Here is a 22,637-nt window from a genome sequence, read left to right as displayed (position 1 = left end):
CTAAAGTACTTGCCCCTTCCCCATTTATCTGATGAATACTTTTGCATCGAAATATAGATTGAGGACATCCTACATGAGGTTGTGCCGTGGCCATATTTATGAAATTACCCCAATCTTCTTTACCATGAAATATTTAATCACTCAACCAATTGCTTTGTGGGCATGTAACCAAAGGGCTAAAATGGCTGATTTGAAAGGCTGGATTTCATATGCTTCCTGTTTGGATTTCGTATGCTTCCTTCCTGTTGACCTCAACCTCCAGGTCAACACTAGGGGAAAGTGCCTTTGTCTGAGAAACGGATGGCCTGAATTTCACTCCGGAACCTGCTCACCTGCCTGGAACCTGGCCTGAGCAAGTTAGGTGCCTCAATTTCCTCAGCGACAACGTGAAGAATTAGTCTATTAAATCTCTGAACTTCTTGTCACCTATCAAATTCTATAATTCATATGTGTCCTTGATGCTTGATCAAAGCCAAAAATATGTACATATTAGGCAAAGAGAAACTAGGCCTCCAAAGAAAATGTGGTTTCATAGAGGCTTATCAAGATTTGTCGTAAATATGACATGCTGCCATATTAAATTCTTAAGTAGAAAAAGATGATGAACACAGTATTTCAAAACTATTGAGAGAAAACTTTTCTTCATAGGATGGCGGGCCATGGATTGCCAGAACCCTGGTGATTAGCTGACCTTTCCCCCCGCCCCCAAGCTTCTTTGTAGAGATTATCTAAGTATCATTTCATGCACCCATCACTCTTATTTTTAGCTGCGAGTTCTCTTCACAAGTGTCGTGATCTGTGTCTCAGAGTTCCAGAGGGCTCCCAGATATGGCTCATGATTCATTTGCAGGTACCTTGCATTGATTTCCAGGAAGGACAGGGGAGTAGGAGCTTGGAAAAATGATTTTAGATATAAAATCCTTCTTTGCTCCTATTCCTGTTCCAACCACTTGATCAGAAATCTACGCTCCGCAGATCGATCCTTTAGTGCCACAGGCAATTGGCAGTTAAAACAGAACCTGTGCAATATTGTTCTCTGAGGGCCTCACAGCTGGTGTGGGGGGAACAAAACTCGGGGCTTTGGTCACAGGCTATTTTCAGCCTCTGATAGCAGTTGTGTTACTCATGTCTCATTCACCCTCTCCCCTCGGCCTCCCTCCCGCCCTTCCCTCTGCAGGCCAATGCTAGGGACGGCCTCCACATATTTAAAGAGGACGAGAGCCCCCCTTACTCAGTTGAGCCGACAGAGACCACGCAGGCAGGTACGTGGAGCAAAGCAGACATTTGGGCTGGGGGTGGCCTGGCTTGGTGGCTGGTTGGGACTATGAAGGGTCCATAGAGTATGAGTGCGTTTCATGTCCCAGTGACCAGTGTCCATTCTGCTTCTGTGTAGGAGGCTCAAGCTATGCGCGATTCTGGTGTGGACCCAGCAGTGGTTTAAAAAAATTTCTAAAAGTGGGATTAGTATTTGGGGGTTCAAGGGAACCTCACAGAGAAATGAGTAAGGGACTATGTTTGGCATAAAACTATTTCCACGGTGGAATGCTTCCTATTGTCTTAGTCAAAAGACACCAACCCAGTCCTGGAACTATGACATAAGGACTGGATGTGTGACTGTGGAAAACTTCCTGACCTCAGGGCCCTGGTCTCCTCTGTGAGCCTCAGAGTGGACGTGGTGATATTTTTCTAACTGTAAAGTGCTGCACAGTTGCAAAGTGGTTGTTATAGATACAATACAGCAGAAGCCAGCCTTCCAATGCTCAGAACACGAGGAACTGTGCTATTCAGAAGGTGCGGGCAAATGACTGAGATCTCTATAGTTCACCATACCCTGCCCCACACGTGGGAAATGCTCAATGAAGTTTGCTGGTTTAAAATAGATTTCATGTCCCAAGGATGTTCAGCAACAGGTTCGCTTCTAATAATTTAAAATTAATCAAAACAGGACCCCAAAAAAGACATTGCTACACTGAGAAACCCATCAAAAGCTCTGTTGAATAGGAGGATGTTCCCCGCGGAGGGTGAGGGGTGATTCCCAGTGTTTCCTCCAGGTTTCAGTTAAGGATTTGAATGACAGGCATGAGTGTGACAGAGAATGAGAAGTGTTTTGTTTTTTTTTTTAAGTTTATTCATTTTTGAGAGAGAGACAGAGACAGAGCGTGAGTGGGGGGAGGGGCAGAGAGACAGGGAGACACAGAATCCGAAGCAGGCTCCAGGCCCCGAGCTGTCAGCACAGAGCCCGACGCGGCGCTCGAACTCACAAACCGCGAGATCATGACCTGAGCTGAAGTCAGACGTTTAACCAACTGTGCCACCCAAGTGCCCCGAGAATGGGAAGTGGTTTTAAGCAATGGTCTGAGTGGAGATGCTGTCCAAAGATCAAAGTTGCCACTCTTAATTTCTGTTCCCATCCCTGAGCTGGGGCAGTGACATCTCCGAGAAGGAGGAGATGGGTGACAGGTCTGAGGAACTCTGTCTTTCTGCGGTACAATTCAAAGCAATTCAATGAGCTTGTATTGACTGTCTTGTGTGTCGAGGCTGGGGTTGGGGGAAGAGGCAGCACTGATGCAGGGGAGGATGGGGAAATAGGGAGAGCCTGTCTCCTCAGTTTACTTTTGGGACCGAAATGTCAATGCTGGGTACATCCAACTCATCACAAAGTGTGTAAGATGGTTTTATGACCCGGAAAATGTAAGGGAGTCTTCTGGCTTGGCTTTGGTTCCTTTCTGAACAAGTCAGTCATTAAAATGAGCCCGACTGTTGGCACAGAGTGCAATTTAGCCCCAGGGTCTGGTGCTCTTGCTGGCCAGGCAGACAGGTGCTCCACAGCTCAGGCACACGAGCCATCCATTAGAGATACGGGAGGGAGACCAGGGGGCAGGGGCAGGGGACAGATCGAGAAACAGAGACAGATACAGAGAGAAAGAGAAGGAAAGAGTGAGCAGCGTCACTCGGCAGGCAAACGGTCACCATTCTCTTGAAAGCGGGAGAGACAGAACCCTGGGAGAACACAAACTCAGAAATCCTGGGAATCTGAACAAGGAAATAGGAGAAAACGGCATCTGTCATTGAGACCGTTCAAAAGCCAGCTCTGGACATCACTTTAACTTCTCTGAGTTTCCATTTTCCGAACAATAAAATTAAGCTAAGGCCACCTATCCCAAAGGGATTTGTTAGAATCAAATGATATAAAGCATAGGAAGTACTTTGTAAAGCTGAATAAAACGGTCCAAATATGCGGGGCCTTTGAGAAAAGGCACAGGGCCAAACCCGGCAGGCTGCAGGAGGATTTCCTGCTAAGTACAAGTGTGATGATAAAAGTCCAGAGGTCAGAGTGGATAACAAGGTGCCCAGGAGTTAGATGATGATTAGTTTGCTTTATAGGAGGAAGGACACAGACAGGGAATCTAATACACAGGAAACACAACTCCTGAGGCAGGCGGGCTTCCAATTATAAGCGCACTGCTCAGATGTCTGGGAATACTGTAGCCAGGGTTGGGCTTCACGGCCAAGGAGAAATGTGATGTCTTCAGATGTGAAAAGCCGCAGTTAGCACAGTGAAGAAAAGTGGGAGGGGACACAATGATTGTGAGGGCCGCGGGGTATAGACCTCGTCGTGGGAAAGGCTCGAGCATGCGTCTGTTGGTTGGTTGCTGCCCGGTGCGGGCGTGGATCAATATTCACTTATTTGACTGTCACAAAAGTCCTGTGAGAAGTCATTCTTCAGAGGAAGAAATGGAAGAAAGTTCAAAGAAGCAAAGTCATGTGGCTCAGGGTCATGTGGCTAGAACGTGGCAGGGCCGGGATATAAACCAGGGTGCAACACGGTCTTTACGAACACGTTATAAAGGCCAAAATGGAACAGAGTCAGTTTCTGAAAGTAAAATTCGGCCACACTTCAGAGAGAATTTCAGGAAAGGTATAACGTAACCCCGGTGTTCCGGCCGCAGTTTAACGGGCAAGCGTGTCTACCGTAAGTTTTAAAGGGATGAGAGCCAACGCTTGGGGTTATTTCTGTGCTGGGAATAAGCAACCTAGGCTTCCCAGGCTTGGTGAAAGGGCCTCCGGGTCGGGGACTTCATTCCTCTGTTCCGAAGCCTGGGAGGAAGCCACTGACCTTGAGTATCCTACACGGGCGAGTTCAAGGGCATGGTTTCCCTGGGCCCCAGGGACTCCGCGTGGGCTTGCTGCTTCCTTGTCCACATCGCCAGTGAGGTCAGCTGGTGTTAGGCACCAGGGCTGCCAAAGTGAGGAAGCAGCTGTCCTGGGGCACAGGCTTAGGACTCTGCCTGACACGCCATCGCTGGCACCAGGCCCCCTGCTCCCCCCAGGGAGCTTTCTCCCTGGCCTGGCTGCATCTGCTCCTGGGTGCAGCATAGTCCAAAGGCTGAGAAATAGAGCTGGTTCACAGTCTGAGCCAAAGGGGCCACGGGGAAGAAGCAAGGAAAGATCTGCTTGTCTTAAGACAATGGGACTTAGAAGCTAAAGATAAAATAATAACAGTGGCAATAAGGAGAGCAGCTAAACTTATTAGACACCTGCCATGTATTACGCATTTGTATACCCAGTACCTTAGCTATCATGGTGATCTTATCTAACCTGGAAACCTTTGAAGACAACCCTTCTCGTCTGTCTTTACACGCGCGAGAACACTGGGCTCGCGATTTTGAGCATTCTGCCCAAGGTCCAACACAGAGGGTTTTTTGAACCCTGGCTGGTTCTTTCCAAAGCTCGTGGTCTTCCACCATGCTACATCACCTCTCTTCCCTGGATTAGAAGAGTAGAGAAGAGGCAGTGTTTGAGAGCAGATGCCACTGGGCAAGCTTTCTGCAAGGTGAGGCTCCAATCACTGTTCAGATCCCTCTACCTGTCTCAGGGCTTGAAGGGTCCTTGAAGGGACTTCACAACATCGCAGTCATGTGAACAACCATCCCCAGCTGAGCTAAAGTCAATAGTGAGAGGGAACTCTCAAGCTCCAAAGGAGCTCTTTCTGTGTCTGAATGGCAATGACTCTCAGAGAGGCTTTTATTTACTGAATTAAATTCAGGCTCCCTGCTAAATTCAGGCTCCCTGCTATTTCCACCCATGAGTACTCTCTGTCCCATGGGGAGACAATGGGGTCAACCAGATCCCAGTTCCCATCAACTGGGAAGTTTGATTAATGGAGACCCTTGTCCCCTCTCTAGCGTGTTATAGGCAGAGACCTGGGAATATAGAACCAGCTTCACTCGGGTTTGAATCACAGCTCTGCCACTTACTAGCTGTGTGATCCCAGACAAGTCACTCCAGTTCTCTGAGTCTCAGTTTCCTCATCTGCAAAGTGGACATAAAACCATTTGCTCTGTGGGGCGGCTGTTCTAAAGATAGTACGTATAAAGCAACTGACACAGAGTAAACAATAAAGAGTAGCTAATGTTAATATAAGAACACAGCTTTGGAGTCAGAGCCCTAAATTCCAATGTAGCCATGTGACCTTGAGTAATGTAATTTCCCTAAGATTCCATTTCGCCCAAAGTTACAAAAGGTACCTTTTTTAATAGTGCCTACCTTGAAGGGTGGCTATGGGCATGGAATGATACATACCACAGAGCCGGGCCAAAGGGACTCCACACACTTTAGCTTCAATAATAACATTATTATGTTGGTAATGATTATCCCTTACATTCCGGACATACACTCCTATGATACAAAATCTTGGCCTCAGCCAGTGTAGACAATTTGACTCACCATGGAGAATCAGGCATCTAATAGGATGACCACATGAACCAACACTGAGCTGAAAATGGCATCGTCACTAACAGTCTTCTCAAAGTCGTGGCCTAAGATTCCCTCCCACGGTCTTTAAGGGACGCCTACAAAGAAGAAACTGAGTCACTGAGTGTCCATTTTGCCTCCCCCACCCATTTTTGCCCTAAGGTGTCACCTTTCAGCTCCATAGTTGATAAGCTTGATAAGCACCAAACAGTGAGTGTTGGAGTAGGAAGGAGGTGCCCAAATACACAGCATGGTTATTCTTCTGAAGGGTCAGATTGATATGTGACAATCTAGAGTTATTGCAGATCTAATTAGTTCGCACATTTTATAATACTCCACAGTTTACAAAGTGATACGACGTACCTCAACTGCCACAATCCTCCCAGCAATAGTGGAACAGATGGGACATTATGCCCATTTTAGAGAGAGGATACTGAAGTTCAGAGAGCTTCACTGGTTTTCCCAGATCACACAGCTCTGAAGAGGCAAGGCGGAACTAGAACTCTGGCTTCTTGCATCTGATCCAATGTTTTTCCCAGTACCCACTATCGCACGTTCCCAGTATAACTGTTTCCACAGCATTATTCGTGAAGAAATCGACACAGGTAGTCTCTCACTGGGAACTGGGTATCCAAAAGTCTGAAGTTCACCCTCCCCCTAACCGATGTAGCAAAGCTCACATTCTCTATCCTCTTCAGAAACCCCAAACTGTCCCCCATTTCAATCATGACCCTCGACTTCATCAGTGACAACACGGCCATCTCCAGGACTGGCCCGGGGAGTAATGCCAGGTGATGTGACGGAGACTGTGACCCAGGTGGCAAATGGGGCTGAGTGACGGGCGAACCTATATTTGGCATCCTACCTTCAATGACCCTTGCCTGTGCCAGGCAACGCTGATAAACAAATGGCCCATCCCTTGGTATCTTGCCAGCATAAACTCACATTCTGGGCCTGGCTAGAGGAGTGTTGAGACACAGGAATTCCAAAGCAATGCCGGAGGCCGAAAAGGTTATGTACTTGAGCCAGGACTTAAATGTGCTTTCAAATCACAGTGACTTAATTAGCAGATGCGTGCTACTTGAATAACCTGAAATAAAGGGGGGAGGGGGGAAGACAAGGACTTGCCTTAGAATAGCTCCTCAATACTGCTTTAAATTCCATCATATTTCACCCAAGTTCAAGGTGACAAGGTCAAGATTAGAACCTGTGTCTTCCAATTCAGGATGCTTTACAACATGCTCTGCCTTTTGGCCTTGGAGCATTGGAAGAAGAAATCAGAGACGTCTTCTGTGTTTAGCCTTCGTAGCTACATTTCCAATTTTAAAAATGGAACTCGGCACCTGTTTAATAAAACGCCTATGGATTTCTATTCTGGGTTTCAAGTCCTAATATACGTACGTCAGATATTTATGATCACTTAAGAAATAACCTGTGCTAGGATCCATTACCTTGTGAAGAAGGTATTATCTGTAATCTTATCCTCACTTTGAGAAGAATCATGTGGAGGCAACTGCCGAGTGCATAGGCACACATCTTCCCAGGGGGCATCTCTGTCTACCATTAACTCGCAAGACACGCCAATTAGATCTCCACCAAAGATCTGAAATAAGAAATGTGACCTAGGGTTGTTTTCATTGAAAATTTCCATCTCATTAATTTCGCAAGTGTCACTGTCTTATTCCTGGATATATATGACATTTCTCTTCTATTTTATATTATGTTACAACCCAGGATCAAAATGAACATGATCAAAATTATGTGATTCTACTCTTTCCCAGAGAATGTATCATCTTTAGTCACAGAAGGATGGATCTTAGAAAAAGAAATTGCCTAAGAAAATCTCCCAAACGTTTTCCTTCTTTTGTCTTACCTTGTTTGTAAATGAGGAGGTTGGTTACTCTTAAAAATCTATTCCAACTCTAGAGACCTAAACATTTTTAAAAAGTCAAAAATAAACAATTTTGGGTTCTTTCAGGGGATATTAAGACATGCCCTGTGTATTCTTTACTCTGCCTGAAATGTCCTTCTGCCTTTTTGCTCTCTGGAGAACTCTTATTCACCCATTTGGATGTGACATCTGTGATCCTCCAGCGACTCACTGGTTTCATCCCTAGTCTAAATGTGGGTAGCCATACTCTCCTTTGAGGTTGCATGGTACTCTTGTAAGACTTTTCTCTGGTACCCAGTATCTGGTTCCTGCTTCTCTTCCTCACTAGAATGTGGACTTCTCATTACAGGCAACGAGGCATTACTCGTTCTTATAAGTTTTCCTCCCCTTGATCCCTCGCCAAGTACCTAATACAGTGCTTGACACATGACAGGTAGGTAGGTAGTAAATGCATGAGTGAATGAATGCAGACTTGATCCCAAGCCTTTCATTTCAAAATGCATTATTCCTTCCTCTATACTAAACAACCTGAAATACAGAAATAGAAGCACTAAATGTTTCCTTAAAAAAAAATTTTTTTTTTTTATATTTAGAGAAAGCACGAGCTGGGGAGAGGGGAAGAGAAAGAGAATCTTAAGCAGTCTTCATGCTCAGCGTCGAGCCCGATGCAGGGCTCAATCCCATGCCCCTGGGATCATGATCCGAGCCAAAATCAAGAGTCGGACCCTCAGACGACTGAGCCATCTAGGTGCCCCTATGTTTCCTTAAAAAAAAATGTTTTAAGTGCATTTTCTAAATTTACTGAATAAAAAGAACAGCCTGCTTCTATGAGAGGAAGGATTGGGTGTTCCTGGCTAACCTCACGCTATTTTTTAAGTGGGAAAGCTGTTTACAGGGACAATTAGGTAGAGATGTTCCCTTTGGTCCTGGTATCAGGTTCAGTGGTCTGTTTGCTATTTACCTTCTGTTTCTTAGCAAAACCTGTCTTTGTTATGAGGCTGGAAGGCACAGTCCAGACCAGTTGACCCAGGAGAACTTAGTGTTAATCGCCAACTATTATAAGAAGGTGACTGGCTTCCCAGAAGGGAAAGAGAAGGTCAGAAGCAGCCACTCGGAATGGGCTGATAGTGCTTGGTGTCAATGACAAGATGGCATACCAGTCTTCGTAGAAACCAAAGGATCTCAGCGAAAATTTGGCCCCCTGGAGCTGGCCGGATCTCAGAAATTTCACTACTGATGGCTGACTTCAGTTCTGCTCTGGGGAAACTGAAAACTGGATTCATACTGACACACAGACACAGAAAGAAAGGGAAAGTTGTTTTTTGATGCCGCTACTTGTCCAGTATTTCTTACACAAATGCCATAGGGAGGAGACAATGATGGCCCGGGGCTGGGACTCTCAGCCACTGTTTGCGGCAGAACATCCTGGAAGGGTGTGGGAGGACACGCAGCAGCATCATCGCTTGGTTCCTGTGATCACACCTGGCACTGTGAGTTCTGCCATCCACCTTCCTGCACATTCGTGTCATTTGGGTCTCCAAACAACACTGCGAGGCAGAGAGGGGAAAGAGTGACTCTCTCTATAGTATAGGTGGGAAGGCAGATGTAAGAGAAGCCGTGCAATTCGTCTCCCTGCCCATGGCCAGGTGTGCTAGCCCTGAAAGCAGAAGGCAGGTTTCCAGACCACTGAGCTAGTATAGGGCCACCATAGCTTACTGCTTGGGTCTAAGAGATAGGAGGGATAAATCTGAATGGGACATTTTATAGATCATGGATTTTTATCGGCGAGATTGGCTATGGCTTGGGGCGCCTGGGTGGCTCAGTCGGTTAAGCCACTGAATTCAGCTCAGGTCATGATCTCACAGTTCATGGGTTCAAGCCCCGTGTGGGGCTCTGTGCAGACAGCTCAGAGCCTGGAGCCTGCTTCAGACTCTGTGTCTCCCTCTCTCTCTGCCCCTCTCTTGCTTGTGCTGTCTCTCTCTCTCTCAAAAATAAATGAACATTAAAGTTGTTTTAAAAACTTAAAAAAAAAAAAAGATTAGCTAAGGCTTTTGCTGCCCAAGGCATGGTCCTTACTGATAGCATCGGCACTGCCTGGAGACTATTAGAAATACAGAACTGCCTGCTTCTCCCACATCTACCAAACCAGCATCTGCACGGTAGCAAACCCTGACGTGATTCGAGAAGCACTGAGCTAAATAAGAAGATAACACCATTTTCATAGACTATTCCCACGACTGATGGAATCGTATTTAAAACCTTAGATGAAACAATTATACTTAATATTTGTATATAATCTTATGTACATAAAATTAGCTCATCTATCCCTTCCAAGAACCCTAGGGGCAGGTGCTACTGAAATTTAACAGAAGAGGAAACTGAGTCTTAAAGCAGTAAAATGACTTGCTCAGGGCCATCTGAGTGTCTGAGCTTATTCAGTGATGTGCACACAAGTGACTATTTGCTGAATGAATGTGTGGATGGATGAATGAATGGATGAATGAGCCACCAAACACACCGGAGCTGGATCCTGGCCTTGAGAACACGGTACTACAGGGCATTTGTTCACTCCTGAGTTTGCCAACATTTAGGGTATTTGTTTTAGATCCTGTTAGACTTGACCTTGGTCAGAAGGTCTTCGAGATGCCGAACTGGGGCGGAGGAGCGAAATGTGGTGCCTGCGAAAAGACGGTCTACCACGCGGAAGAAATCCAGTGCAATGGAAGGAGTTTCCACAAGACCTGCTTCCACTGCAGTGAGTTGGGTGAACACCATGGGGGCCCCTCAGCGTCCGGAGGGCATTTCAAAGCTCACATTTAGTCACAGATGCTGCATAAAGATGGTCCTCAGGGTCTGGTCCCAGGACCAGCAGCAACAGCATCCCCTGGGAACTTATAGAAATATCACCCTAGGGCCCCACCTAAAGGGATGGTGTTCTCCTGAGGACCCTCTCGCCAACAACTTGCCCAGTTCTTGCCAAAGTCAGAACAAGCTGGCCTACTGCTGCCATTGTGGCAAGAACCTTGACCCAGTGGCAACATTTGCAAAGTGTGACTTGGCAAAGAAAGGAAGCCATCGCTTATCTGGAGCCCGGATGTGTTGGCTCTGTGTTGTTCCCACTGGCCAGTATTACTGAAGCCAGCTGCGACTGGTCTTTCCCAAGAAAGAACCTGTCAGGTGAGGGACAACATCTGCCCATTCTGTAATAGTCCAAACAGGAAGAGTTTGGGGCATGGACACCAGTAGTGTCACAAAGGGAACCTTTAGCATCACCTGCTGGACACAGATGCACAGTGTCACAGCTGGGGGAATACAAACCCTGGGGTCCCTCTGGGAGTCTGGCTTTGCCTGACCCGTGACTTTGGACACATCATTTCTCATCTCTAAGCCTGGGTCACAAGAACCCACAGCGGAACCAGGAGTAGAACCCGTACCTTCAGACCCCCAGTCCGGTCCCTTCAACATGGCTTCCTTCTAGAGTTTCCAATGGCCAGTCCAGTTCTAGGAGAACAGTCTCTTTTGACCCGCTTACCTTCCTTGCCTCCCTCCAGTAGGTCTGGCTTAAGGGCTAGTTTTGCTAGACATTTGGCAGACTCCCTCCCCACATGTTCCCCCACACCACCCCCGTGATTTAGCCCAGTGGCCACAAGGTGTCACACTGCCCCGAACTGTTTCAAATGGAACTTCAAGGATCGGGCTCCATCTGTTAAAGCATGAAGGCACTTCATCCTTAAGCTGCCGAAAATAGTAATGTTTTATCTGCTGCCAGAGTTTCCATTATCTCTCACCTTCCATGGCAAACAGAATTGTCATCGAAGAGCAGGGAGAAGCATGGCTCTGAGTGAGTGGGTTGGTGGACTTACTAATAAGCTTTGGGCTCTAGTGATGGGTAATTATTTTTAAGTCATCATACACATCCATCAGATTCATCATCATTATTACAATCATCTAGAAGTCATTGTTCAAGAGTTCCTTCCATAGCCTTCTGGCTTTTGCTCAAAAAAAAGCCAGTGCTTTTAAAAAGAGCAGGCAAGGGGCGCCTGGGTGGCGCAGTCGGTTAAGCGTCCGACTTCAGCCAGGTCACGATCTCACGGTCCGTGAGTTCGAGCCCCGCGTCAGGCTCTGGGCTGACGGCTCAGAGCCTGGAGCCTGCTTCCGATTCTGTGTCTCCCTCTCTCTCTGCCCCTCCCCCGTTCATGCTCTGTCTCTCTCTGTCCCAAAAATAAATAAACATTGAAAAAAAAAATTTTTTTTAAAAAGAGCAGGCATTTAGAATAATGGAAAGATACTAGAATTAGACTAAAAATGACTAGGGTTTCAGTTTGGGCTCTGCCGTGGACTAACTGCGTGACCTTGGGCAAGTGATTTCACCTTTGCGAGCCTCAATTCCCCCATCCATAAAATGGAGATGACAGTACCCACCACACAGGCTGTCACAAGATGGAAACCGGGGTCCTGGGTCAGGCCTCTATTCTCCTCTGATCGACTTCAATGTCTGAGTGAGAACAGGACGTGGGAGGGAAGCTTTCCATGGTCGGGGTGTCTTGTTGTCCTTAGGCAGCAGGCAGATGCCCTGTTCAATGGAGCCACGGTAGAAGGGATTTGAGCATTTGCTGGTGTGTCCCTTTTAACCCTTTGAACTCATGAGTGGGCTGAGGGTCCGAGCAGTACACGTTTCCGTAGGAGTGGACAGAAGGGTCCCGCAGAGGAGCACGCTTTTCTAGATTTCCATCCCCGAACTTGCTTGTCTACAGGCCGACCTGTAGTTGTTGTAAATAGGCTTCAAAAAGACAGAGCCTACCTTAGCTTGTCCCCTGGCCAGTGTTCTCCAAACTCCTAGACAAATCTTAATCCTCCTTATCAGGGCTGTCCAAAAGAAATAGAATGTAAGCCACAGATATAAATATAGCTTTTCTAGTAGGCATATTTCTAGAAAGGTATAAAGAAGTGAAATTAATTTTAAAACATTTCATTTAACCTAATGTGCCTAAAAATCGTATTTCTACATGTAATCAATACATAAATTGTTAATGGGATACTTTACATTCTTTTTTGTGTGTACTAAGTGTTTGAAATCGGTGTGCGTTTTGCGCTCAGAACACATAACATACACGGTGGTGAGTGGCCGCAGCAGTGGCCAACACAGCTCGACTCTGCCTGTGTGTGAAAGCTGGTCAGAAGCCAGGGAGTGGCGATAGACAGGGCCCAGGCATGACGGGGAGTAACACAGCCCTGGAGGGATGGGGATAAGAAATGGAGCAGGGGTGAGAGGACCTGAGGCCAGTCATGGCTCTGCAACTTAACTGCTGTCTAATTGTGGACAAGTCACTGACCATCATTGACCCGTGCATGCGTGCCTTCATTCACTTACTCATCCATTCATTCATTCAACAAATGTTTAATGAGGACTCACTTCAGGCTAGGCCCCATACCATGTTCTGAGGATAGTAAAAATTAAAGTGTTGCCCTCAAGGAACTCAGAGTCTAGAACATCAATGAATATTTGAGACGTTTTTCTGGAGGCTAGAAGCTGATAGCAACAAGAAGGGTGGAGACGCGTGTGTATGTTATATGCCCAAATAGAAGGTATTTTTCTCCAAAAATTATTCCTCACAAAAAGGATTTGCCCTGTGTTCAAAGCCTCATAAAGTATCTTACACTATAGGACAGTCTCTCAACTTTTTTTTTTTTACAGAGAGTTTTTAGCACACACAATGTTGACTTGTTTAATGTATTTCCATACGCTTCTTTTCCCATCCACACAACCACCAACCCCTCATCTACAACCTTGTCTTCCTCCACTCTCATATTCAATTATATGATGTTTTTAAGTAAAATACTATTTGAGGAAAGTGTATTACCCTGAAACAACTTCATTCGATGGTCGATTGCTTATAGAGGTCACTTAAAACAAAAACAAGGAGGCAAATAAATTGAATGCGCATGTCTTATTTTTCTTGGGGCTATGACCTCACTGTTATAAGCAGTGAGAACCACCATAAACAACCTTTAAGGATCAACCTTTACAGGGGCGCCTGGGTGGTGCAGTCAGTTAAGCGTCCGACTTCAGCCAGGTCACGATCTCACGGTCTGTGAGTTTGAGCCCCGCGTCAGGCCTGGAGCCTGTTTCCGATTCTGTGTCTCCCTCTCTCTCTGCCCCTCCCCCGTTCATGCTCTGTCTCTCTCTGTCCCAAAAATTAAAAAAAAAAAAAAAAAAAATTTAAAAAGGATCAACCTTTACAGAGCAACGCAGCAAGTTTTCAAGTGGGGGAAATCCTATATATTTTTTTAAAGCTGCCCAAATGCTATGCTAATAGGAACTCCTGGTTGAGATACAAATTCCAGGGGACAGCCTCCTACTCAGGTACCACCAGACCTCAAAGATGCACACAGAAGTGGTAAGTCTTGGAGAGCGGAGTCGCTGCCTGAGGAAAACCCTGGTGATAGGGAGGTGCTGACGGTGAAATTTTTTGTCCCTGAGTTTGTGTGAGATGAGAAAAAAGTCACCTCTCCAAATCAATACATTATTGATCTCTATTATTAAATTAAATATTATAAGTAGGTAGTTAACACTTTCATTTACATCCTTAAAAGTTTTTTTCTTTTTTCAAATTGGCAAAAAAAACACCCCACACTCACTTATTGTAATGTATCTATCTTCTTTTTGGGAAAAATGGGGGCTTGCCTTATATACTTCATGTTCCGGGGGACACTTTATATTAGGTAATATACAGTGACTGGGGATTTCCCCCAGTTAAAGCCTCAGGGTCTGTGAGACAGGTCTACCTCTACACCGCCTCCTGCTTCCAGACCTGGATCAAAAGTAGCCTCAGTGGTAGTTGTCTCCTTGAATATCAGAGTGCTCTTCAAAGGCCACGGTAAGTACAGAAACCGCTCGGTCCCGATTCTGGTATTACCAAGAAAAAGAAATAAATTCATCCCCCGCCTCAGTGCCTTATCCCCTCCTCACCCCACAAGCATACACACGCGCTTCCCTGATGTCACGTGAGGTTAGACACTCGGGAATTCAGGTTGTCCGGATTCGGGAACAATATTCTTAACTAGCCCAAGACCACACACCTGGTTCCGATCCTGGCCTCCCCTTCTTTCTAGCTGGGTTCCACTGAACACATTATGTCCCTTCTCTGTTCCCCAGTTTCCTCACCTGTGAAATCAGGGCTGCTTTGGAATCCATGGCTCAAGGTGCTCCGCTCAGGGATCAAAGTTGTGCTTTCGGCCAGAGGGCCCCTCTTGCTGGGGCTCTTGGCCCTGAGCATGGCATTAGGGCTTCGGGGAAAGGGGGAAGAGCCTCGGCCCCACCCCTCTGACTGTCCCTTCCTCCGCAGTGGCCTGCAGGAAGGCTCTCGACAGCACCACAGTCGCAGCTCATGAGTCGGAGATCTACTGTAAGATCTGCTACGGGCGCAGATATGGCCCCAAGGGGATCGGGTACGGACAAGGCGCCGGCTGCCTCAGCACGGACACGGGCGAACATCTGGGCCTCCAGTTCCAACAGTGAGTCACCACTGCTTCTCCCAGCCCAGTAGAGCCCTAGCTATCAGGACAGTTCATTTTGTTCCCATAGCAACGTTTTCTGGAAGTGGGAGAATGGACTCTATTGTTGACTGGCTGACAATAAGAATACTCTGACCAAGTTTTAACAATGTGTCATCTCTCCCAAGACGCTCTTCAAATTATCTGCCTTTCTAAAGGGCAATTACTTTTACACCATGGCTCTTGGTCTGCATGTCAAGAGAAAACCCAGAAAGTACAGATGTTCCATTGTTTGACCTTTGCTAAACTGCACGGAGTCCCTTTTCTTCCCCTTGGAGCGTTTCTGTGTAAATCACATAAATATGGCAGGGAAGCAATGGCCATTCTCTGCGTCCTTGTCACTCAGTTCTTCCCTTAGGGTTGTAAGATGACTAATACCCACATCACAGGGCGGGTGGGTCTGCAGGGAGGGCTCTGTGCCTCAGGAGTAAACAATCAATTATGACTGTTCTGTGGGTCTCCCTAGTTGCCTGTTGACGATGCAGCGCTGAGGTTTCCCCCTCAACACTATCAGAGGAAGCTGGGATATCACCCTGCACAACCTCCATCTACCAGGCTGTTCTACTGTCTTGCTGCTCGCGCTGAGTTCCTCCCTGGAACTGAGTACAGACTGACAGCCACCCGCAGGCAGCTGGGGTCTGGCCAGCTGGTATCCAGACTCAGCTCTGCAGTGGGACTAGACAGAAAGGCCTAGCCCCACTGAGGCAGTGGCCCATGGAGGCCTCCCCCAGAGAGCAGCAGTTAGACCATCTGAAGAGTCATCTGGCCCCTTCTATAGCCCGTGGTGGAGCCTGAGAAAACGTAGGAATGTAGGAGTAGTCGCTTACATGCTTCTGATCACTTAATCCCAACTGGACACCATTTAATGAGGCAAGAGGACACCAACCGCATTCCCTGCCACACATTGCCCAAAGCTCACTCTCCTCCGCTAGGGCTTGGTTGTAACACTGCACCGAGAGAAACAAGAATCTGCACACCTGGGTTTCATCCCAGCTCTGATTACGAGCTGCCTAACCTTGGGCAGTTGCCCCTCATGCCCTCACTCTCTTCCGACTAGCCCTGCCTAACCTAGAGGTTACGGCGAGACACCAGTGATAAACGCACAAGGAAGTGCCAACAGATACAGAAGCAAGGGGTGGTTTACTGTGCTTCCATCTTGGACGATGCTCACCCGGGGACAGGTGACCTTTGGGTGCAGGATGGCAACCTGACCTGTGACAGGGAGTGCATCAGTTTATTGGACCATGGTTTGTTTGCTATCAATTGTCAAGATCCCATCTTGCTCTAGAATGTTTCCACAACTCACTCCATGAAGCAGACCAGTGGGCTCCAAGACGGTATAGAAAAATGTAAACGCTAGCAGCAATAATAACACAACAACACAAGCGAACACACATGGAACACTAGCTAAGTGTTTTACCACAGAAAGGAAAGATTTAAGCCCATTAGAACTAGGTTTGTTTGGGGCGCCTGGGTGGCTCAGTCGGTTAAGCATCCGACTTCGGCTCAGGTCATGATCTCGCGGTCTGTGAGTTCGAGCCCCGCATCGGGCTCTGTGCTGACAGCTCAGAGCCTGGAGCCTGTTTCACATTCTGTGTCTCCCTCTCTCTCTGACCCTCCCCCATTCATGCTGTCTCAAAAATAAATAAACGTTAAAAAAAAAATTGAAAAAAAGAACTAGGTTTGCTAGTCCTCAATAAATGCCAGGAGACACACAGACTTCTAAGCGCTTTACTCAGATCCCCTCATTAAACCGTCTCGGCAACCCTGAGGAAGGCACCATGATGAGCCCCATTTCCCAGATGAGGAGTCTGAGGCACAGACAAGTTTAGTAACTCGCTTAAAGTACTCTTTTCCAACAAGCTCTATGGGTTTCATCCATTTGTCTGTGTCGGCCAGGTCCCCAAAGCCGGCACGCTCAGCCACCACCAGCAACCCTTCCAAGTTCACTGCGAAGTTCGGAGAGTCTGAGAAGTGCCCTCGATGCGGCAAGTCGGTCTATGCTGCTGAGAAGGTGATGGGAGGTGGCAAGGTAAGGACGGCCATGTGAGCCAAGTGGGGCTTGCTCATCTGCACCACACGGGGCAGGAGGGCTAAGAGAGGAAAGTAGGAACTGTGAGCAGGTGGGAGCCAGGCCCTTCGTTCTCCTTTGCTCCCAGGAGCCGCGTTAGGAGCCACCCGCCCTCACCGGCTTTCCTGGCTGTGAGTGTCACTCTGCAGAGCCCTGGAAATCTAGAGCTGGTGAAATTCGATGCAACAGGCCTAAGCCCACTAGGTGACAGGCATCCGGCTGGAAGTGCTGGAGATACAAAGCGCACAAGCCCCTTACCCTGCAGAGTCCACAATGCTTCCAGAAAGCTATGAGCCCTGTGAGCCCATCACCACTGCGTCACTCCATCTGCCACTGGCATCACCACCGGCAGATAGAGCAGACACCTCATAGCAGCAAGGAGCATCCTTGCTCACAAGCGTCTTGGCAATCGGAGGAGTCATCCAATGTCCGAGACCGTTATGCACGCTTGCTCTGCAAGTTCCGGTTTCAGGGTATTCACCAAAGGGTTGGGGCCCGACGGAAGGGAAAAAAAAACCAAAACTGTTTATACTAAAGCGGAGCAGGGTGGGTGGAAAGAAGGGCCATGGGGAGGGTCTGACTTCGAGTATGAGGGCATTCTCCACCCCCAAGACTGGCCACTTGAAGATGGAGAACGCCTAGGCCATGCCTGGTGGACGTACAGGTGTGCAGAAGAAGGCCGTCTTCCAATGATCCAAGCCACACAACTCTCTTCTGGCAGAAAGACACAGAGTTCAAGCGAAATTGAATTACCTGGCTAATCGCCTATTTCTTCACGTCTTCTTTAACTTTATATTCAATGTAAATGTTACCCACGGCCCCCACTTTATTCCTCGATCTTTTAGAAGGGGGAAGCCCTTTTCTAGTCTGTTCTGAAGGAACACATACGGTAATAGTTCTGGTAAATTTATTTTTAGGGGTTCTGAGACTTGCTGGCCAATTCCATAGCATCTCATTTTCTCCAAATCCCCGGGAAAACTGGTCTGGGGCCTACTACATACGCGAACGGTTTAGACAGTGGCACTCCCTTATACGCTGCTGGTCAGGGGATTGAACATGGACACAGAATATGCTGCCCAGCCCACCCCACTAATGTAACTCTCCTGCTCTCCTGCGCCCCTCAGCCTTGGCACAAGACCTGTTTTCGCTGCGCCATCTGTGGGAAGAGTCTAGAGTCCACGAACGTCACTGACAAAGATGGGGAGCTTTACTGCAAAGGTGAGCGGTTCTGGGGACTCTCTGGAGATGTTTTCCCAAGGAGGGTCCTTGGAGGGTAAGCTGTGTCCAGCCAAGAGGCTCATGTCTGCCAGGAGGCATGACTGCTCAGTCTGAGCAGAGTCTGGGCTCTCAGGATGGGGAGCAAAGCCACCTAAGGGGAAGAAATCTCCCCCCGCCACAGACCCAGCTCTGGTCCTCTCCGTTGGAGCATGTGGGGGGACCGGATGCTTGAAGATACTCAGTGGTTCAGGGCAGCTGGGCGCCTGGGGGCAGAGAGGACAAAGAGAAAATAGTGTCCTGACTCAGAAGAGGCCACGGGCCTGGATAAACAGTATCACATTCCCTTCTGAAAATCCAAATACCCTGTCTACCTGAATGGTGGTTAGGGGCGACTGGGGAAGGATGAACTCTGTTTAGTTTATGAGATTAAATGAATAGTTTATTAGTTCAGAGAGTTTGACCTCTCCTTAGTTTATCGACACATATCTATTTCCTTCCTTCCTTCCCTCCTCTCTTTCCTCCCTTCTCTCTCCTTCCCTCCTTCCTCCCTCACGTCTTGCCTCTCTCCCTCCTTCCTTCCCAACATTTGTTTCTAACACTGCATTATCACCTAGTGATCGCAGGGACAGAACTGACAACTAATTTTCCTTCTGGTCCTCACAGTTCTGCTCCCAGATGCCTCCACGATCCCTTTGTCTTGTGGAAAGGCAGCAGGGGTTAGCTCTTCTCTGATGCTATGAAAAGGAAGGGATGAATCAGGGCCAAGGCAATGTGTTCTCCACCTCGGAGCCTCCCCTAGGCCTATCGTTTCTCAGTGGGGTCCTCCCACCCTTTCACGTGATGATGGTGTCTCAAGGTCTCCAGGTGTCTGTGTTGGAATGGAGGGGAGCAATGGGAGAAGGCAAGAGGGAGGACATTACTAATCAAGACTGCAAGGTGCCCAAACTTTGCCCTCTCGGTGAGACAGAATGCGAACGAACGCCCTATCCGAGAGGGGGTGCCTCCTCCCGCCAGTGGAGGACACAGAGGGTCCTCCGCATTCACAGGCCCCAAAATGCTAAAATGTTGCCGCGGCCAGCAGAGAGATGAACACGTAGACAAATAATATAGCATAGTTGCATCACCAAGTGAAAAAAAACTCCGGTAGTAGCACATAAAGAGGCAAGTGACCAGCTTGGGGTGTTAGGGAAGGCTTCTCAGAAGACAAGCCCCCTGTGGGTCTTGAAGGATGAATGTGCGTTTTGGTGGGGGCATTCCAGGGTCCACGAGTGGTTCCGTGTGCCTGCAGTATCGGGAGGGAGGCAAAGGCAGGAGGGGATGAGCCTGGGCAGGTAATCATGGCCCTGATCGTGTTGACTCAAGTGAGAAAACGTCTGTGAACACTTGGACCCAAGTGCCCCAAAGTATGAACAATTTCGATCAGATCTAAAATAAATGCAGTTCGACATGCTTAAAAGTGAACTTATGAATACAGTGATCACAAGGACATCTCTCACAGATGAAAGGACTGTGTCTAGGAGCAAGGAAGTGCAAACACGGTCTAACCAACCCGTTCTCTCTCCCCTTTCCTCCCTCTCGTTCAGTTTGCTATGCCAAAAATTTTGGCCCTACGGGTATTGGGTTTGGAGGCCTAACACATCAAGTGGAGAAGAAAGAGTGAAGAGTGTGACATACTTCCGTGGGCCTCCAGCATTTGCCACGTGATCCTGCCAGGCGGCAACCCTCCCCCGAACATCCTCTCGCTGGGGATCGGGCAGTATTTCTCTTCAGAAGCGATCGTAGTCTTTACCCAAAGTTAGAAGACACCTTCGGAAGAAAAGTATTACAAGTTTAGCCTGTAACAAATGCGTTGTTATTTCTGACACCCAGGGCGGGGGAGGCAATAAATAAATGTTTTAGCGGCACCTGGCGTGTCTCTGGATCTTTTCTTTCGAATGGAGGGAGATTTTCAAAAAATAGAGAGGTGTTTCTAAAAACGCGCTGCAAACGATGTAATGAATCTTGATCCCAACTGGGGAAGGCGTGAGGAGGAGGAACAAGAGGCAAAGGAAAGCAGGCTTCCAGAATCTGTCCACTGAGCTTCTTTCTCGTTACTGAGAGAAGGAAACGGAGTTCCAGAGGAAGCAAGACAACATGAGAGCAAATTCTGGAAGGAAAATCAAAACTAATAAAACTGCTGAAGAGTCGGTCCTTTTGTCCTATCGGGGGCTTTGCAATTTCGCCCATTTTGTGAAAAACCCAGAAATGGCAACAAAATGTGGAGTTTGCTTCCGTGTTACAAACAACAGCAGGATGATTTTCTTTGATTCTGGGACAATTCCCTAGGGCTTAGCAATTTTCTTAAAATCTCTCCTACGTCAAATCGCCAGCCTCACCAATGAAATGCAGCCAATTAAAAATATCCCTGTGCTTCCTCAGCATGTTCTCAGCGGCCTGAGTGTGCGTATTTTCTCGGGCCTCCGCTTCTAACAACCACCGCGTTTCTCCCACCACCGTGCAATTCTGAATTATTTGGAGGAAATGAAAGCAAAGGAAAAGCTAGACTAAACCATGGTTTTTCTACACACCAAGTCCCAAGAAGGCTTCCGTTAAAAAGAGCACGTGTTCAGGGTTGCTTACGCACCGTCATGGACAAAGCCCCGCACTGACTTCATTATTTATTTACTGGTTTTTTGATGCTTTGGATGCAATTACATCTCATCATTTTCTCTATTTGCTTGGCATTAACAGAAGGGCTCAGAGAGAAAAACAAGGGCTGGCAGAGGTTGTGCCCCATCCCACTTTCAAAGAGAAAATGTAGATGTTTTATTTGTCCAGAGACCCTTGCGGGGGGTGATTCGGCCACCGAGTTCCACCAAAATGACCCGAGGGTGGAACTATTGCACATTTTACATTCTCGGGGGAAGGGAGCACAGGGCGATTTATTTTTCATCTGTCAGCTTCTGGCCAGAGGTGTGTGAGATCCCATCGACGTCAGTCCAACGATTAATAACACCAGGGATAAACTGAATTAACTACATCAAGTCCCCTTTAACCTGCATGGACTTTAAGAGCAATATAGCACCTTGGCCTTGGCTAGGAAGTCCCCTACGCTAGAGACCTCCAGGCTTACAGAGGGGTAAAACACACAACATGTGAAAATGAGCACCGGACAGGATGACCTTCTCCTCTACCACAACTCACGGTTACTAGCCAGCCGCCCTGGAGACGGAGCTAGAATCTTGTCTTCCTTGGCTTTGCCCTCCCCCTCCCCCTCCCTTGCCTCACACCCCAGGCCTCCTGGATTCTGACTTCTCTATGTCTCTAGAGTACACCCCCTCAAATTCCTACCCTTTGGTATATGTATTAGTCGGCTAGAGCTTCTGTAACAAAGAACCATGGACGAGTGGCTCAAACAATGGAAATTACATTTTCACACTTCCGGTGGCTGGTAGTCTGAGATTAAGGGGTCAGCAGAGTTAGTTTCGGAGGCCTCTCTCCTGGCTTGTAAGTGGCCGCCTTCTCCGTCATCACATGGCCCTCTCTCTGTGCATGTCTGTGTCCTAATTTCTTCCTCTTCTTATAAGGACACCGGTCATGTTGGATTAGAGACCCCGAAAAGCCTCATTTTAACTGAATTACCTTTGTTAAGACCCCATCTCCAAATACAATAACATATTGAGGTTGTGGGGGTTACGACTTCAACATACAAATGTGGGGGCAAGGAGGAGAGCCACGGTTCGGCCCATAACAGTAGGTCAATACAAGGGCTTTCACAAGTTGGCCTTGGACTTACCCTTCAACTTAGCTTCAGCCATCTCTTCCAGAGGAGCTCCAGCTACACTCCAAGACTTGAAGCTTGCCAAATTTGCCAAGTACCCCACCTCATCATGTTTTGCTAATGCTGCTCATTTTGCCTAGAACATCTAGAAGATGGAACGCCCTCCGCCTTCACAACCTAACCAACTTCTTAGCCTGGCAAACTCCTATAATCGAGTCACAGGTCAAATGCCGTCTCCTCTGCACAATCTTTCCTGAACTTCCTGAGCAGAACTAATCCACCTCTGTGTTCCCACAGCCAATACTTGACATAGCACTGCTGTCATTCCCTTGAAATTTTGAATTCCCATCTGCTTCCTTGTTAGAATGTGACACGCTTGTATTCACAGT

General features: G+C 47.6%; 1 protein-coding gene across 1 annotated transcript; it reads left to right on the top strand.

Annotated features, from left to right (window-relative positions):
- Positions 1-1,159: 1,159 nt before the first annotated feature.
- CSRP3 (cysteine and glycine rich protein 3) lies at positions 1,160-20,392 on the top strand. The gene is made up of 6 exons (XM_011286744.2): positions 1,160-1,262; positions 10,251-10,400; positions 14,992-15,160; positions 17,099-17,231; positions 18,395-18,488; positions 20,072-20,392. The coding sequence occupies exons 2-6, from the start codon at positions 10,289-10,291 to the stop codon at positions 20,146-20,148; spliced, it is 585 nt and encodes a 194-aa protein (XP_011285046.1). The 5' UTR covers positions 1,160-1,262; positions 10,251-10,288; the 3' UTR covers positions 20,149-20,392.
- The last annotated feature ends 2,245 nt before the right edge of the window (positions 20,393-22,637 follow it).

This window comes from Felis catus, chromosome D1, assembly GCF_018350175.1.
Source record: "Felis catus isolate Fca126 chromosome D1, F.catus_Fca126_mat1.0, whole genome shotgun sequence".
Classification (NCBI taxonomy): domain Eukaryota; kingdom Metazoa; phylum Chordata; class Mammalia; order Carnivora; family Felidae; genus Felis; species Felis catus.
The sequence above is the reverse complement of the archived record's forward strand: the minus strand, read 5'-3'. Positions and strand labels throughout refer to the sequence as shown.

Coding starts and splice junctions, on each gene's coding strand:
- CSRP3 (XM_011286744.2), top strand. CDS start 10,289: ATGCCGAACTGGGGCGGAGGAGCGAAATGTGGTGCCTGCGAAAAGACG. Junction 10,401..14,991: donor CAAGACCTGCTTCCACTGCA/GTGAGTTGGGTG, acceptor CTTCCTCCGCAG/TGGCCTGCAGGAAGGCTCTC. Junction 18,489..20,071: donor TGGGGAGCTTTACTGCAAAG/GTGAGCGGTTCT, acceptor CCTCTCGTTCAG/TTTGCTATGCCAAAAATTTT.